At 43.5% G+C, this 15632-nt stretch overlaps 2 protein-coding genes across 3 annotated transcripts in view; one reads left to right on the plus strand and one right to left on the minus strand.

Annotated features, from left to right (window-relative positions):
• The window catches only part of LOC125394293 (uncharacterized), a 114513-nt gene that overhangs the window by 91087 nt on the left and 7794 nt on the right, over positions 1 to 15632 (plus strand). The window lies entirely within an intron of this gene.
• Positions 1 to 15632, minus strand: part of Traf3ip2 (TRAF3 interacting protein 2) — a 42607-nt gene that overhangs the window by 10193 nt on the left and 16782 nt on the right. For both annotated transcript variants that reach the window (XM_085690488.2, XM_048425022.3), the window contains exons 3-5: positions 8657 to 8843; positions 4257 to 4435; positions 2231 to 2319 (exon numbers count right to left, since the gene is read on the minus strand). In XM_085690488.2, coding sequence (XP_085546614.1) covers positions 2231 to 2319; positions 4257 to 4435; positions 8657 to 8843 — 455 coding nt within the window. The remainder of the gene's footprint in view (positions 1 to 2230; positions 2320 to 4256; positions 4436 to 8656; positions 8844 to 15632) is intronic.

The raw sequence follows: 15632 nt of genomic DNA on the forward strand, positions 1-15632 counted from the left end.
ATGTAGTGGAGCCAGAAATCCATTTCCATTTCACACTGCGAATGGGCAGCCTGGGTTCTACTCCTGGCTCTGCTGGCTATGAGGATTTAATAGCAACACAGAAAAGACACACAGTGTAATGCCAGACATGATGTTAACGTGCTATAAATGGCCATTACTATCTGGTACAGAAGTTGTTCCCTGCTACAGAGACAGACATTCTGGGCAGTGTCCACCTCTCTAGATGGCCATCGTAGTCCACTGCGACCGTATGACAAGTTTTACACACTGCTGCTGTTAGGAGCTAATTATGTCCCTAAAATGCATGTCACCTGGAGGTGGTGACTTACACTGGTAAGGAGGCTGACATAGTGGGGATTGTCAGCTTGGGCTATAAAATGAGATCCTATCTCAAAAAATAAAATAAAAATTAATATTTTGAAACTTTGTTATTACCTCATAATGTGACTGGATTTGGAGATAGGGCCTCTGAGAAGATAACTCAGGAAAAAATGAGGGGCTGGGTGAGCCCCACTCCCACAGGATTGGTGTTTATGGAAGAAGAAAGCATTAGTACACAGATCTGTGCATACACAGGAGAGGGGCCATGTGAGAACAGAGAGAGGATGACCCTCTCAGGTCAAGGGGGATGATCTCAGATGGAACCGGCCTTGTTTCAGCCATGCTCTTGGCCTTCCAGCCTCCAGCACTGTTGAAAATGAGCTTCTGTCTAAGTACCCTATCTAGAGTGTCTTACGGCTGACTTACACAGCCACCGTCTTCAGGTCCCAGGCTCCATTAGTGTCCTGTTAATGACTGTGTCCTGCTAGTGGCAGGGCATGACACTCTTCCCTAAGATTTCCTAAAACCTACCTAAACCTTTATGCTGGCTTTTCTTTTTTTAATTAAACTCTCCTTAAATTACTCATTGTTTGATTTCACTGAGAGGGTCCCGATGTATCGATTGTGACCCGTAGCTGCTCACAAGCACAGGCTTTCACAGGCTAAGGGTAAGTGCACATTTAAATCCCCTCAACTGCCCTGCACAGGGGCTCGGCTAAGGTTAACGTCCTGGCTGTTCTCCAGAGGCAGTCAATCTGTATGTTTATATTTGGAAAAGAGAAAAGTATGGTCTTATATGTTGCCTCGGGTCTCACAATTTGATTTTTTATATCACAGTTGCCCCAGCACTGTCTTTGTCTGAAAATGAGAAAGCAAAATGTTAATCTATAGAGTTGTGAAGTTGAATTACATAAATTGTAGGCATCTTAAAAAAATAGGCACTTCTATTCTTGGGGAGTATTCTAGGGAAAAAAATTCAAATAAAAACTACTGAACAACACTAAGTCACTCCTTCCTCTTTAATTTGTAAGTGTTCCTCTTTAGCTTCCAGTATCTGCAGGTCTCTGATCCTCACTGCCCTCTGGAATGCACTGCTGCTGAATGCCTAGGAGAGGCTTCTGGGAAGGAAGTACTCTTAATGTTTGAGGAAAGCCAGTCCTCTGAGTCGCAACCTGTGGTATTTTGTTTATCCTAAGGAAGAATGTACATGGCTTTAAGCTGTGTTGTTTCAGGGATTGACAGGGAGACAGAAAGATTATGTTCTTGAGAATTTTGGGCCCCAGATCACAATGGACCTACAGGGGTGAAGCAGGGCCATCTCTCCTAGACGGAGACTAGAGCATGTCTTCCCTGTCCAGAAACTTCTCTCCAAGGGCAGCTGTGTGCAGTGGGGGCCCAGGGTTCTACTTCAGACCTCAAAATCTAGTACAGAGCAGAGGTCTGGTTTGGTTTAAAAAAAAAAAAAACAAAAAAACAGAAAAACAAAAATACTACCTTGCTGAGCTTGCAGCTTCCTGGACCACAGGAGGCACATTGGTGGGTATGGCTGGTGAGAAAGGGCAAAGGCAGAGAGTGTAGCAAAAGCCAGGCCTTCCTTCAGCTAGAACCAGCAGGACCAATGGTTGGAATTAGCACTATTATGGACATTTTGGAGGAAAAGTGCTGGAGACTTTGGGTGGTTTAAAATGTGGTAGAATACTTGTCTAGTGTGAGTGAGGCCCTGGGCTTGACTCCCAGCACCAAATAAATAACTAGGTACCCAGAAAGCAATTTTACAGTTCCATAAGCATTTAGTTCATGATCACATAAATAAAAAAAATCACCTATTCATACTTTATTATTATTATCATCATCATCACTACTGTGTCCAATCGAACTGTTCAGTTTTCTCTTTGAATAAAATACTTACTGCAGTTTGGAAGCCATTCACCAACAAAAATTCCACAAATTTCATGACTTCCATGGCTGTGTCCATAGAATAAGTGATAAAGACTTTGCCTAAGAGAGAAATTTCAGAAATGTTGAAGCTAATCAAGTTATCCTGTTGTACACAGAACCTGTAAGTGATTTGCGCTGCCCCTTGTGTTGGACGGTGATCTGAGGGCTTATGTCTGACCTCTGTGACCAGGGCTGGGGCCTGTCCAGGACAGTGCATGCCATTCAGAATGAACAGAAGACATCAGGGACCGAGGAGAGTCCTGGCAGGCTGAGGCCACCGCAGAGGTCTTCTGGAACACCACAAGAGATGTTAAAAAGTCTGCCACCCACAGCCTGCGAGTCCTTTCAGCTCAGGCCACTGCCTTGCTTCTTGGAGACGCACTTGGCCCTGTGCCCAAGGAAAATGCTCTCACAGCAGGCTAAGAAGCTAAGGCTTGCTGAGGGGCCACCCAGCAGCGTCTGCTTTTGATCTCATGATGCTCTCTGCTGCCCTGAACTCTTGTCTGACAAGACCAAGTAGGGGGTGACTGAGAAAGCATTTCCGTGCCCTCCCCCAGCCGGCTCCTTTTTGGAGAGAGGTCAGGAAGTAGGAGCAGACCGATGCCCAGATCAGAAACATGAGTACAACTTCAGCGTTTAAAGGGGAGACACTGCCGCAGGGCAGTCCAGCATCACAGGCTTCCTTTTCCTTCCCAAGCCAGCACCGAGCCATAGACAGAACTGTTCTGACAAGCTCACCCTACTCAGCCAGAACCGCTGTTTTCTCAGGCCAAAGCATTGGGGAAATGACTTGGCCAGCAGTTTAATGTGGTAGACAGATAATCTGTACATGTTGCCTTTTAGTCTAGAATGAATCAGTTAAGTCTCAGAAAACCCTGAGGCAATGGATAAAGAAGGAAGATGCAGAAGATGAGTCTGTATGCATTCACCTGTGCTTAGACTCTTCTCAAATGGAAGTGTGCGCAGGGTATGATGGTGGGGGTAACCATGCAGCTAGGCATACGGGCAGCATGTGATCCTGTGTTACCTACATATGAGCTAATCTTAGGACCCCTTTCTTAGAGTATAAGACAGACAGAATATTGGGACCATACACCATTTAAGACCATGTCTGTCCAATCAGGCAGTTTTCTGAATAAAGTGTATAAGATTTTGAAGATTCAAATTTTTTGCCTGAAAACCGTGGGGTTCTCTGTCATAGGAGTCTTTGGAGCTGAAAGGGACTAGGAATAGAGAGACTCAACAGAAGCAATTAGCAAAGCAAAGGTCTCCAGTGGGGTTATGAGTGTCCCAGATCTGGACAGAGTGAGCCTCTCTAGCAAAATAATTTATAAGTAGTGACTGATTTCTTAAGATTTCTGGAACTAAGAATCCTAGCTGGCCTTACTCTCGGAACATTTTGATAATATTTCAACATTTCTGGATCTAGCAGCAGAATGTGGAAAATGAATCATCACCTGACACTGTACAGAATATTTCCTGAACTAAAAGGCTTAGTTTGCATTGGGGTGTGAAGCAGTACAGAAATGTGAGATTTTTTTTTCCTTTTTCTAAATAAGACTGCTCACTCCTACAGAAAGTGACCTTGTTCTTGATAGCTACTGATAATTTACGGCGAGGCACTAGGTTTCTACCCAGTGCCTCATGAGTATCCAATCCATCTACCCAGGGCCACACGAGCACCCAATCCATCTGCCCGGGGGCACATCCCTGAAAAGCATCATTTAGAAGAGCAAAGAAATATGGGAGGGGGTGTTTGTTGTTTTCTATGTGTTAAAGAAAATCCCGGGGGAAGCAGTTTGGGAGCATTACTTGTGAGGTTAGGATCATTAAAAACATTAAAAAATAGCTGGGTTTTTTTTTTTAAAAAAAAAAAAACAAGGAAAAGGTTAATTTTGCTGTATATGTAAATATGACTGAGATTATGGATGAGTGACTAAGCCAAACTCTCAAAACATAAAACCTGACAAGAAGAAACCACGTTGCAAACAACTTACGTAATTCCTCTGGCAAATTGCTGGTTTTTAGAGTTCCCCGGGCTAGGGGGTTGCTAGGGGGTCTAGGCACAGCAGCTGGGGATGGAGCCTGGGGACCCTGTGGTTTCAGCTCTGCAGGATGTTCCAAGGATGCCTCAGGTTCTCCAGCTCCATTAGGTGGTGGATGATAGAGCTGGTCCCTGCAAGGGAATACGTTTGCAGCAAATTTTTATTTTCATTACAAAGGCAAAGTTTAGGGAGACAGACGTTACAAACTGGGGACCATACCAACTTATGATCTCTTCCCTCTGCCTCAATTTCTTATCTGACACAGAAGGAAGAGGAGTCCCATGGAGTTTCCTCTATAAACAAGCCAGCTGGCTGCCATATGTGAGGACCTGTGCTAGGGGTCAAAAGAGGGAAGCAGGATTTGATTTCTCCATTCAAGGTCTGTCTAATTGGGAAAATAAATTCCATGTACGGGTCAGACAAGGTCACCAGCAAAACAAAATAATGTGATGGGTGGCAGAAGGCTGATATTAAAGGCATTCAGAGGAAAAAGACACAACTCTGAGCTCATGATAGATAACATTGCTTATGTTTCAAAAGGTTTTTTTTCTAAAAGCCATGCAGGTTTTAAAGTATTTCTTTTAAACTCTGTAAGTGAAGAATCTGACTGGTGACGTGGAGTCTCTGTTGTGACTGTGCCCGCCAGCATTGCTGTGAGCGTTGTGCTGAGGGTCAACAATGGATGTACTCCTGTGAGCTTAGAAAACCAAGAGAGTGCCAGTCTTGTTTCTGCCACTCTGGTTTCTACTGGCAAACAGTCACAGGTGTGTGTGTTCTGCAGAAGCATCCCAGTATCCCTGGATGTCAAGAACAAGGTGCGGCATCTCTCTTTTGCCACTGCAACTCTTAGCAGGTACATGTGGCCCTAACTTCTGCATCAGTTGCAGCGTGCTGGAGGGAGGAGGGGGCAGCCTCTTCGTGGCTCCACTCTGGGTCATTCTCTGAGCCGCCTCTGGCCTCCAGTTCTATACGCACACAGTTCCCTAAGTTAAATCCCCTCTGCCTAAAATAGCTGAGTGGGCAGGTGAGATGGCTCGGCTCTCAAGGCACTTGCTGCCAGGGCTGGTGACCTGAGTTGGATCCCTGGGACCTGTGCGGTGGAAGGAGAGAAGCACCTCCATGCGTGCTCTGTCCTTGTGGGTGCTGTGCATGTAAGTGTGTGTACACACAGGGAAGTAAGTGAAGAGTTAGAACCTAGTACACAGGGAATGGTCCTTCTTTTCTGTGACTTCTAGCTGCTAGGGGCAAATATGGCAGTACGATAAAATCAGGGTAACTGGACCATGGGTTTCATTGTTTCATATTATACAATTTTTGATGTTATGATTATAAGTCTGTATATTTGCCTAATTTTAATATTTTTGTTTATGTTTTTACCCAAAAGTAATTTCAAAGTTCTTAAAGTCTTATGTAATATGATTTAAATGAAACATTTCTTAAAAAATTACAAAATCTCAACTACATTTCTAAAATTAGAATATTTAGGGAATTTATATCTTACGTTTTCATAAATAGTGAGCAAATGAGGCCTCTAAAAATATACCTTCAATGATATTCATTTCCTTATTATTTATATTAAATCTTTTTAGACATAAAGTAGCTTCATTGTTATAAAAGATGATTACTCATTTGATAAAGAAATACTAAGACCTTGATAATTATACTGGCTAGTTTTAGGTCAACTTGACACAAACTAGAGTTATCTGGAAGGAGGGAACCACAATCGAGAACATGTCACAAGTTCTGGCTGTAGGCGAGCTTGCATGGCATTTTCTTAATTAGTGATTGATGGGGGAAGGCCCAGCCAATGTGGTGGAGCCATCTCTGGGCTGGTGGTCCTAGGTTCTATAAGAAAGCAGCTGAGCAAACCACAAGGTGTCAGCCAGTAAGCAGCATCCTTCCATGGCCTCTGCACCATCTCCTGCCTCCACGTTCCTGCCCTGTTTGAGATCCTGCCCTGATTAAGCCAAATAACCCCTTTCCTCCCCAAGTTGCTTTGGTCATGGTGTTTCATCACAACAATAGTAACCATAACTAAGACAATAATGTTCAAAAACTTTCCCATATAAATAGTATCATAAGAGTAAATTTCTGGTATCAACATTCTCCTTCTAATCAGTGAAAGGAGAATTATCTTCTTAGCTGAACATTCTTCATCATCCTAAAATGATAACTCAAGGATACTGGGACAGGTTTGATACTATAGAAACATTTGCTATGCAGTAACTTTCAACTTGCCTATAAATCTAAATGGTTTTCAGGTATTGTGATTCACATCTGTAATCTCTAACACAGAGCATTGCTAGGAAGTAGAGGCTATCCTAGGCTCGTGAGTTCTAGGCTAGCTTGGGTAAATAAATGAGACTCAATAGCTCAGATAACAATAAAAAATATTTAAAAGCTTGAGAATGGCCTTTCTAGCGATCTAGAAGATCACTGAGGTACAAAGAGATTAGGCTGGGCAAGTGTGCGTTAGAGTGGCCACTCTAATCTAGCTGCGTTTTTATTTGTGAGTTATTGAAAGAAATGAATTTTTATGAGAAATGAATTTTTGTTTACCTTAAAAATTATGATTGTATCCCCTATTCAACACCAAATATATATGATAAAAATATTTAATGTTTTGTACGGTTTCTTGAAATTTTATACATTTCTTTGTAAGGGTGTGTCTTGTTATGAAATAACATTTTACTTAACTCCCTTGTTTAAATTTTGTGTAATTAGGAGGATGAAGGGTCTATCTAGAAGGAACTCCAGAGACTTGTGGACCTTGCAGTGAAGGGAAGCAGGCTTAGGCCTTGCTTGCCACTCTTAATAAAACTGGCTTTTTTTCCTTTGAATAAAATTTTTGAACTAATTGCCAATTTCTTTTATCTTCAAAAAATCCACTTTAATAGGATTTTCATATGTGATTCTGTTCTATAAAAACAGAACACAGTTTTACTTTGAGTGTTATATGAAAGTTGCACTTGAAAAGAAGCAAACATTTTATTTACTTTCTTTCCAATTTTGTTCTAAAACGGGAAACTCCACTTGCTCCTCTGTATTCTAGATACACAAACTGATAGAAAAGGTAAACTTGACAAAACATTTTAAAAATAAAAACAGTAAGGAGAAAAACTAGTCAGGGACCACTCAAGTACAGAGTGAGCCTGCGCCCTGAGTGCGGGCTGACTGGTGCTTGGCCCTCAGTGTGAGCCTGTGCCCTGAGTGTGGGCTGACTGGGTGCTTGGCCCTTAGTGTGGCAACATATTGGAAAGAGATGAGTAACCTTTCAGGGTATCTCATGTGATCTTGGTCAGATTTAGTGAGAACTGTAATAAAAGAACAAGTCCAAAGCCGGGCGGTGATAGTGCACACCTTTAATCCCAGCACTCGGGAGGCAGAGGCAGGAGGATCTCTGTGAGTTTGAGGCCAGCCTGGTCTATAAGAGCTAGTTCCAGGACAGGCTCCAAAGTACAGAGAACCCCTCCCATACACACACACACACACACACACACACACACACACACACACACACACACACAAATCACAGTAGTCCATACTATTTGGAAGGCTGACTCAGGAGGATAACAAGTTTGAAACCGGCAAGGGCAACATAGTGAGTTTGAAGCCAGGTATGAACTACATTGTTAGAACCTGTATGAAAAAAATTATCAGGCAGTGGTGATGCACCCCAGCACTAAGAAGGCAGAGGCAGGTGGATCTCTGAGTTCGAGACCAGTCTGATCCACAGAGCAAGTTCCAGGACAGGCTCCAATGCTACACAGAGAAACCATGACTCAAAATAATAATAATAATAATAACAATAACAATAATAATAATAAAATTTTAAAAGGAAGGGGAAAGCCTGGCTCCCTCTTTGGTCTCCGTCATCATACCATTCTGTCTTACCCTCTACCTCACACTCCTGTCATGATGCTATCTGCCATGAAGGTGACATAGCCAAGAAGGGCCCCTTATCTTGGAACTTTGAGCTAATGAAATATTTTTTGTTTATCAAGTATTCAGTTTCAAACACCTTGTTACAGAAGTGGAAAATGGACCAAAGCAAAGATTTAGACAAAGTTTTGAAAACACAACATTATTTTTCTGGCAGAAGCATAGAAGGGATCAACTTGTATAGATGGTTTTATTGCAAGAAAAAATAACTAGAAACCAGATGTGATGATGCTGAGAGAGCCTTGTCAACCACTTTCTCTTGTGCTCTGCCCTGCAAAGTTTATCCTGGGTACTTCACCGTGTGACTGTGCAGACCTAGGTGGCAGGCCTACAGACTCTGCATGTCTCTGTTACATTGACACTCTTCCTCATGTCAGGTTGTGTGGGGATAGATCTTGCCATGCTCATACCTTGGGAGCCTCGGGAAAGAGAAGTCTCTCTGTGCAAGCCTCTCTCCTTGGTCCTGGGGGCTGGGGTAATTCAGCATGACCTTCTGCCCAGGATGCAGGCCTCTCCCCCTTGCCCCAGGAAGGGCCTGTCCAGGCAGCGCAGGCTGGATGACTTGCTGGTAGGCTGTTGGAGGGTAGCCATGAGCATCTGTGGGTGAACAAGGAAATAGCAGAGAAGATTGGCTTCGGCTCCTCCAAGTGTAAAGCCATACAAGTTCCATGAACAGTTTTCTCTTATAGCAACTGAGGGTCCAAATATCAACCCACCTCCGTGTATTTGTCATATTCTGTACTAGTAATTAGTTCATAATATTCATGAAATTGATACGTGTTTTTTCAATGTAAAAACATCTGTGAAATTACATTTGACATTCTAATTAGAAAACTCAAAGAATTTTTAAGTCCTGATTTAATAAGATACTTAGAATAATCCTTCCCTGAAGAGCCTCTGTCACACCCTATTCCTACCATAATTCCCCATGACTAGGAGAAATTATCCTTGTGATAGATTTAATATTGCTATGCTGGGCCGGGCGGTGGTGGCTCATATCTTTAATCCCAACATTTAGGAGGTAGAGGCAGGTGGATCTCTATGAGTTCAAAACCAGCTTGGTCTACAAGAGCTAGTTCCAGGATAGGCTCCAAAGCTACAGAGAAACCCTGTCCCTGTCTCAAGAAACTAAAAACAAAAAACAAAAAACAAACAAACGAAAAAAAAAACTGTGCTGGACTGGATGGACTGGATGGGATACTGCACGCCTTTAATCCCAGACTAGGAGGCAGAGGGAGGCAGGTCTCATGTAAGTTCAAGACCAGGCTGGTCTATATACTGAGATTCTGCCTTTCCCCAATTCAAAAAAAAAAAAAATTACTAGGCTTTCCCAACGCCACTAGGTAGACACAGATGGATACACATGGATACACACACACACACACACACACACACACACACACACACACTGCTTCCTCTTAGGAAGAAGTAAATGAGTGAAGTCATCCTCCGGGAAGGAGCCAGCAACACCTTGTAACTTCACGTTCTCTCTTGTTAAAACCTATGGGCACTTGGCCCCAAGACACTGGGGAAAGGGCTCAATCAACAAAGTATTTGCTGCCTAAGTTTGAGGACCTGAGTTCAAGCCTCTAGCACCCACATACATGTAATTGTGCATGAGGCAGCACATGCTGAGTGACAGGGAGGCAGAGACAGGAGAATCGTTGGGGCTCACTGGCAAGCCAGTCTGAGTTAGTGGACTGCTGGTTCAGTGCAGCCCTCTCTCCAAAGATAAGGTGGAGAGTGATTAAGGAGGACGTCTGGCATATACCTCTGACCTTTACATGTATATGCATAGGCATCCACACACACATGAACATACATACAAACATGTTAATTAATTAATTGTTTTAGTAATTATTAATAGTAATTAATCATTTTTTTAAAATGTGAATGTGTGACTTGGGAGGAAGTTGGTCCAAGGAAGCCCCAGGGTAACAGAGCCCCAAGAGAAGGCAGCTCAGCTGACCAGGTAAAAGAAAAACACAGGCCCAGAGAGATGGCTCAGCAGGTAAGAGGACTTCTTGTTCTTCTAGAGGACTGGAGTTTGGTTCCCAGCACCCATGTCAGGCAGCTAACAGTGACCTGTAACTCCAGCTCCAGAAGATCTAGCACCTTCCCGTAGCCTTTAGTGTACTTGTGGGACAGACCCACACAGACATATATTCATCAATAAAACCTTTAAAAGAGAGATGTGGAGGAGGGGTGCAAGGATCCAGTAGGGGTGAGAAAGAAGGACTCAGGGTGAGAGCATTACACCGACCTAGAGGGCTACATTTGGGAAACCCGAGAGGTGCATGGGAGCCACGAGCCCCTTCATGACCCAAGCTGTCACCTCTATTCAGATCAGAAGCATGATGCACTGGGAAACATAATCTGTTTAGTGCAAAAACAATTTTGTTTAAATAATAATCATTGGTTTTAAATCCTTGCCCAATTTATAGAAGTCATATTTCTGTTTGTCTGCCAGGGTAACATATTTGAGAGAGACACAGAGAAATAAAATAGTAAAAAAAGCAAGAAAGTGACATAATTCTATTGCAGTTAGGATTCACTCTGAATGGTCAGGTCGCTGCTCTTGACCTCATCGCCCGGTTGAAGTAGCACTGTCCTGAGTTTTGTCTGCAGTCAAAAGCCTTAAACATCTTAAGGAATCTTTGGGGAATGACAGCCTCAAGTACAGAAGAGCAAACAATATGTATGTTTACTAGTGTGGCTGTCTCCAGGTCCCCATGTTTGGACTCAGAACCCTGGGTGGATTGTAGTGATTTCATTTGTATTTTAATAAATAAAGCTTGCCTGAAGATCAGAGAGTAAAACAGTCACTGGTCAGCCTTACAGACCAGGCAGTGGAGGCACACACCTCTAATTCCAGTAGTCACACTAGTTTGCCATAGAAACCGGGTGGCAGTGGTGCACGCCTTTAATCCCAGCCCTAGAGAGGAATATAAAACGAGAGGAGACAGCTCTCACACACAGTCTCATTCTGAGATTCCTAGAGGCAGGATCGCCATTTCAGACTGAGGTAGAGGTAAGAGCCAGTGGCTGACTGTTTTGCTTTTCTGACCTTCAGGTTGAACCTCAATATCTGTCTCTGGGATTTTATTAATTGTGCTACATTGGATGACCCTGGCAATTAACTCAGGCCAGTCTCTCAGGTCTGGTCAAACTCCCTGGAGCCATTTCATTGTTTGTCTTGACCCTTATATCAGCTATATCCTTCCTACCATTCTTCCTCTTGAAAAAGTGACCATGCACCTCCAACGTAGGCCGTCTACTGGCTTTGACACATGACCCTCGTCCTGCTATTGTTAAGCCCTGACATTGCAAACAGAAGGTTTGAGGAAAATGAGGAGTTGAGGGGATGAAAGGGATTTGCCTGGGCCTGTCCCTGCTTGGAGCCAACAGAGGAAACCAGGACTTGGAGGGGAGATCTAAGAATGGGGAGAGAAGACCATGGAGCCTTTTGTGGTCTAGGACAAGGCCCACCACTAAGGCTTCGCTTTGACAGCCTTCTTAGAGTGGGTCACATAAATCCCAAGAGGTCTAGCTTGCCAGTGGGGATTGCAGGTCAGCTAGGCAGGTCACCATTGCTACTCAGGCTAAAAAAGGAGAAAAAGTGGTTCTGCTATCAAGTCACAGGCAGGAGCCCCGCTCCCCTTTGCATGGCTTTAGAAACAGTGCACCTGCAATCCCCCACAGCATCTACTGTACCAAGATTCAGCCTGCATGACCAGGTCCCTGTGCTTGATCTCATCTCCCACAACACTGTCACCGGCTTATCATAACCCACTTTCATCTTGAATACCCCAAGCTGGTCCCCACCTCTGGGATCTGAGCTTACCATATCCATGCAGAAAGATTTTGCCTTAGATCTTCACAGATCAGCTTCTACATGGCTCTTATCGCCTCAGGGAGTTAGCCCCTGGCTGAGCTACCTTCTCTCTCTCCTGTTTTAGTTTCTTCATCACTAGGAAGGGTTTATAAGAACAGGGTGAATGGGGGTTTAGGCATCACTCACTAAGCATACTACAGCCACTTAGGCAGTACTCAGTAAATGAGGAATAGTTAGTTACAAAGAAACCATTTTGGACTGCACAGCCTGCTTGCTTAAGTCTTGGTTTGCTAGCTGCCTGCTTCTTCTGCTTCTCCTCCTTCTCTTCCTCCTCCTTCTCCCCCCACACCCCTTTCTCTGAATCAGTTTTGCCCTCCAGAAATGAGAAAGACAAGGTCAGAGAGGAGAAACTGCCAGGGCCTTGAAAGCTTTTTCCAGGGAGATACTGAAAGTAAACTCAAGTGAAGTTTTCACTCTCCAGAGCCATTTTTGCTCCCCACATCCATTAATGAACGGCTAATAACATTTTATTTGCTTTAAAAGGACTAGCAAGCTCTAATCATAGGGTGTGTTCCTTTTCCAGAAGGCGGATGTTAGTGCTGTTAATCAAAAGCCTTTGAATCAAGGTCAGATGATTTCGAGCAGATTATCTCCCTGCACAACATGTTTGTGTCGCCTAGCAACAAATCGTATCATTAAAATCACTAAGCACATGGGTCGAGCGTTTGACTAGCTGTAACTCTGAGTTCTGAAACAGCCACCTGTGGTAAAAAGTTACACCAGTGTATATGAGCACATGAAAGCGACCCGCCTCGTTGGTTTTTACATTAGAATACCAGCAATATAATCCCCTGTATCATCCTCTTGTTCAAAACAAGGACTAAATACCAAAACAAAGGGTCAACCAAAATGAAGCCTTTCCTTCTGTGTGTGGAACTTGGGACCATTTTTGTCTGGACCTATGGCTAGTTACATAGAAAAGTTGTTACACTAAAAAGTAAGTTTATTAGGTAAGTAATTTCAATTGCCCAAGTTTTTCTTTAATTTTTTTTTTTTTTACATTTTAACTATTTTGTCTCTGTGCAACAAGTACATACACACGCATGCCTGGAGGTCAGAGGACAATGTGTGAGAAGTGCTCCTCTGCTTCCAGCAAGTGGGTCCCAGGGATCAATCAAGATGTCAGCTTAGTGGCTGGCACCTCACCCGCTGAGCCACATGGCCAGACCTCACTGCTCAAGCTGTTACCTTCTGTTCCACTAGCATGACCAGGCCTCGCTAGCTCCATGCCGAGCACGGGCCTAGGTGCTGGATTTTCTGTTTCCCAGAAAAAGTAGCCTAGCTCAGGATGGCCTACAGATTCCTTACCATGGCCTTGCTCCTGTCTTCTCTGGCCTATCACTCTCCCTGCCCCACCTCCTCTGGCCTGCTGCCTTGTTTTTGGCACCTTAGCAACATCAGTCTCCTTGCCTCTTTGACCTTCTCATTCTTTAGCTTTCTGCTCAACTGTCTGTTCAATGAGACCCAGTCTGCCTGCCTGCCTATTAATATTCGTTCCAACCCCTGGCTATTTCCTTTATAGCATATATGCTTTTGTCATGTTGTGTGCCTATTTCTACTTATTTTCTGCCTGCTCACCTCGTGTCTTGTACTATCTATGCAGTGCCTGGCAAACGACATGGCAAATTTTTCTAAGTAAACTGATAAATGAATGGGCAAGCTCTATTTACAAGTTCATTCTCCTCCCTTCTTTCTCTTCCTACCATACAATTAAAGATGGCCTTTCAAATACTTGATGTCACAGAAAGCTCTGCCAATGATTAGAGGCCTCTCTCTTCCCCAGAAGGTAGAATCTTCTTTTTATTCATTCAACAAATATTTATAGACCCTCTACTCCAGGCACACAGTGAACAAAGATGAATACGATACAGTTCCCTTCGCAGCTCAAGATACATAGAGACAGAGAGAGATCTGAGCGTCTGGAGGTGTCTGTTTTTCAACACAAACCCACACTAGTCTGCGTGAGAAGGGGAGGCATACAGATCAGCAGCCACCTACTTGAGAATCGCTGCTCAAAAATAGCCTCCCACAGACTTGTCTCCTGTGCCTGAAATTCCATCAAGAGCGTTTCCTCCAGGAGACGGAAGGTGGGCGATGCGATAGACAAATGACTTGCTAGCGCAGTGAGTCCTCAGCACTGAGCACAACGCGAAAACAGCAAGACTGGAAAGCTTGCAGAGTCTTAAATGAGCGCCCAATGCTGCTTGCTGTGTGTCAGTCTCGTGAGCCGCTTGGCCTCAGTTCAGACAGTCCGCATGTCACAGGGCTCTTACCACTTGGAATTGTAAACCAAGCCCTAAATGAGGTTTTCCATGTATCAGGAAAAACAGTCAACATTTTTCTTCCTTATTAAGAATGGTAGTAAAAGAGCTTGTGAGGGAGAAAATAAAATCTGATTTTCAAGTTGTCAAGAAACATCATGATAAAATGCAATCGGTTTAGACAGGAAACGAAATGGCCAACATAAATTGTTAGAAGAACTCCCACAGCTGTAAGCAGCTGGGGCTCCTGCAAGGCAACTCCTTCCTTTATCATTGCTTCCATCCGGTTTATTTTTCCTTGCTTTAATTGTACATGCGTTCTAGCACACAAACAATCACACGTACCTGGGAACATTTACCCACATATCATATTCTGCCTCCTTAATAAGGAAAACAAAAATTGTATGAAGCACAAGGGCTCATTAGATTTAGTTCTTCTTTTGCCCAAACATATTTTGCTTTTATTTACTTAATGATTTATTTATTTATTTATTATTTTAGGTGCATTAGTGTTTTGCCTGCAGGTATGTCCGTGTAAGGGAACCAGGTCCCATATAATGGAGTTACAGACAGTTGTGAGTTGCCATGTGGTGCTGGGAATTGAACCCGGGTCCCCTGTAAGAGCAGTCGGTGTTCTTAACTAACCTCTGAGCCATTTCTCCAGCTCTACCCAAATAAATTTGTGGGCTTGATTTGCTTGCTTAATCACAGGTTTCATCTGGTGACCTTAAACAGCAGAGGCCAGCTTCTGGAGCAGTGGTAAAGAAAACTGTAGGCTATTTCATTGCTTGCTTTCATCTCCTTAGGATTTTTTTTTTTATATGAAAAGGGTGACCAGTAATGTTACTTTTGCTTTAATTTGCAAAATGCAAAGACACGCCATTTGCATGGTGATCATTATTTATTTATATATTCATTAACAGGCAAGGAAGTAATGCTCTCCTAAAGCTGAGGAGAACCACGTATGTAGCCATGGTTTCCACTCCACAGCCTCCCTCAGGTGAACAGCTCTTTTGAAGTGGTTTTGTTGGCAATTAAGTGCAGTTATAGCCCTGACATGACACTCTGCATTTGTATACCTGTCCTGAATGGTTAAAATCCACGCCAGCCAGAGGGATCTGAGAGTGAAGGCTTCCTCTACAGGGCTGGGCTGCATGCGGGAGCCATTTCCAGTAAAAAGAAAACCAAAAGCAGCTAGTGCTGAGGCCTTGCTCGCAGCCAGCCACTTTT

The sequence above is a fragment of the Myodes glareolus genome, chromosome 1 (genome assembly GCF_982192425.1).
Source record: "Myodes glareolus chromosome 1, mMyoGla1.1, whole genome shotgun sequence".
NCBI lineage: Eukaryota > Metazoa > Chordata > Mammalia > Rodentia > Cricetidae > Myodes > Myodes glareolus.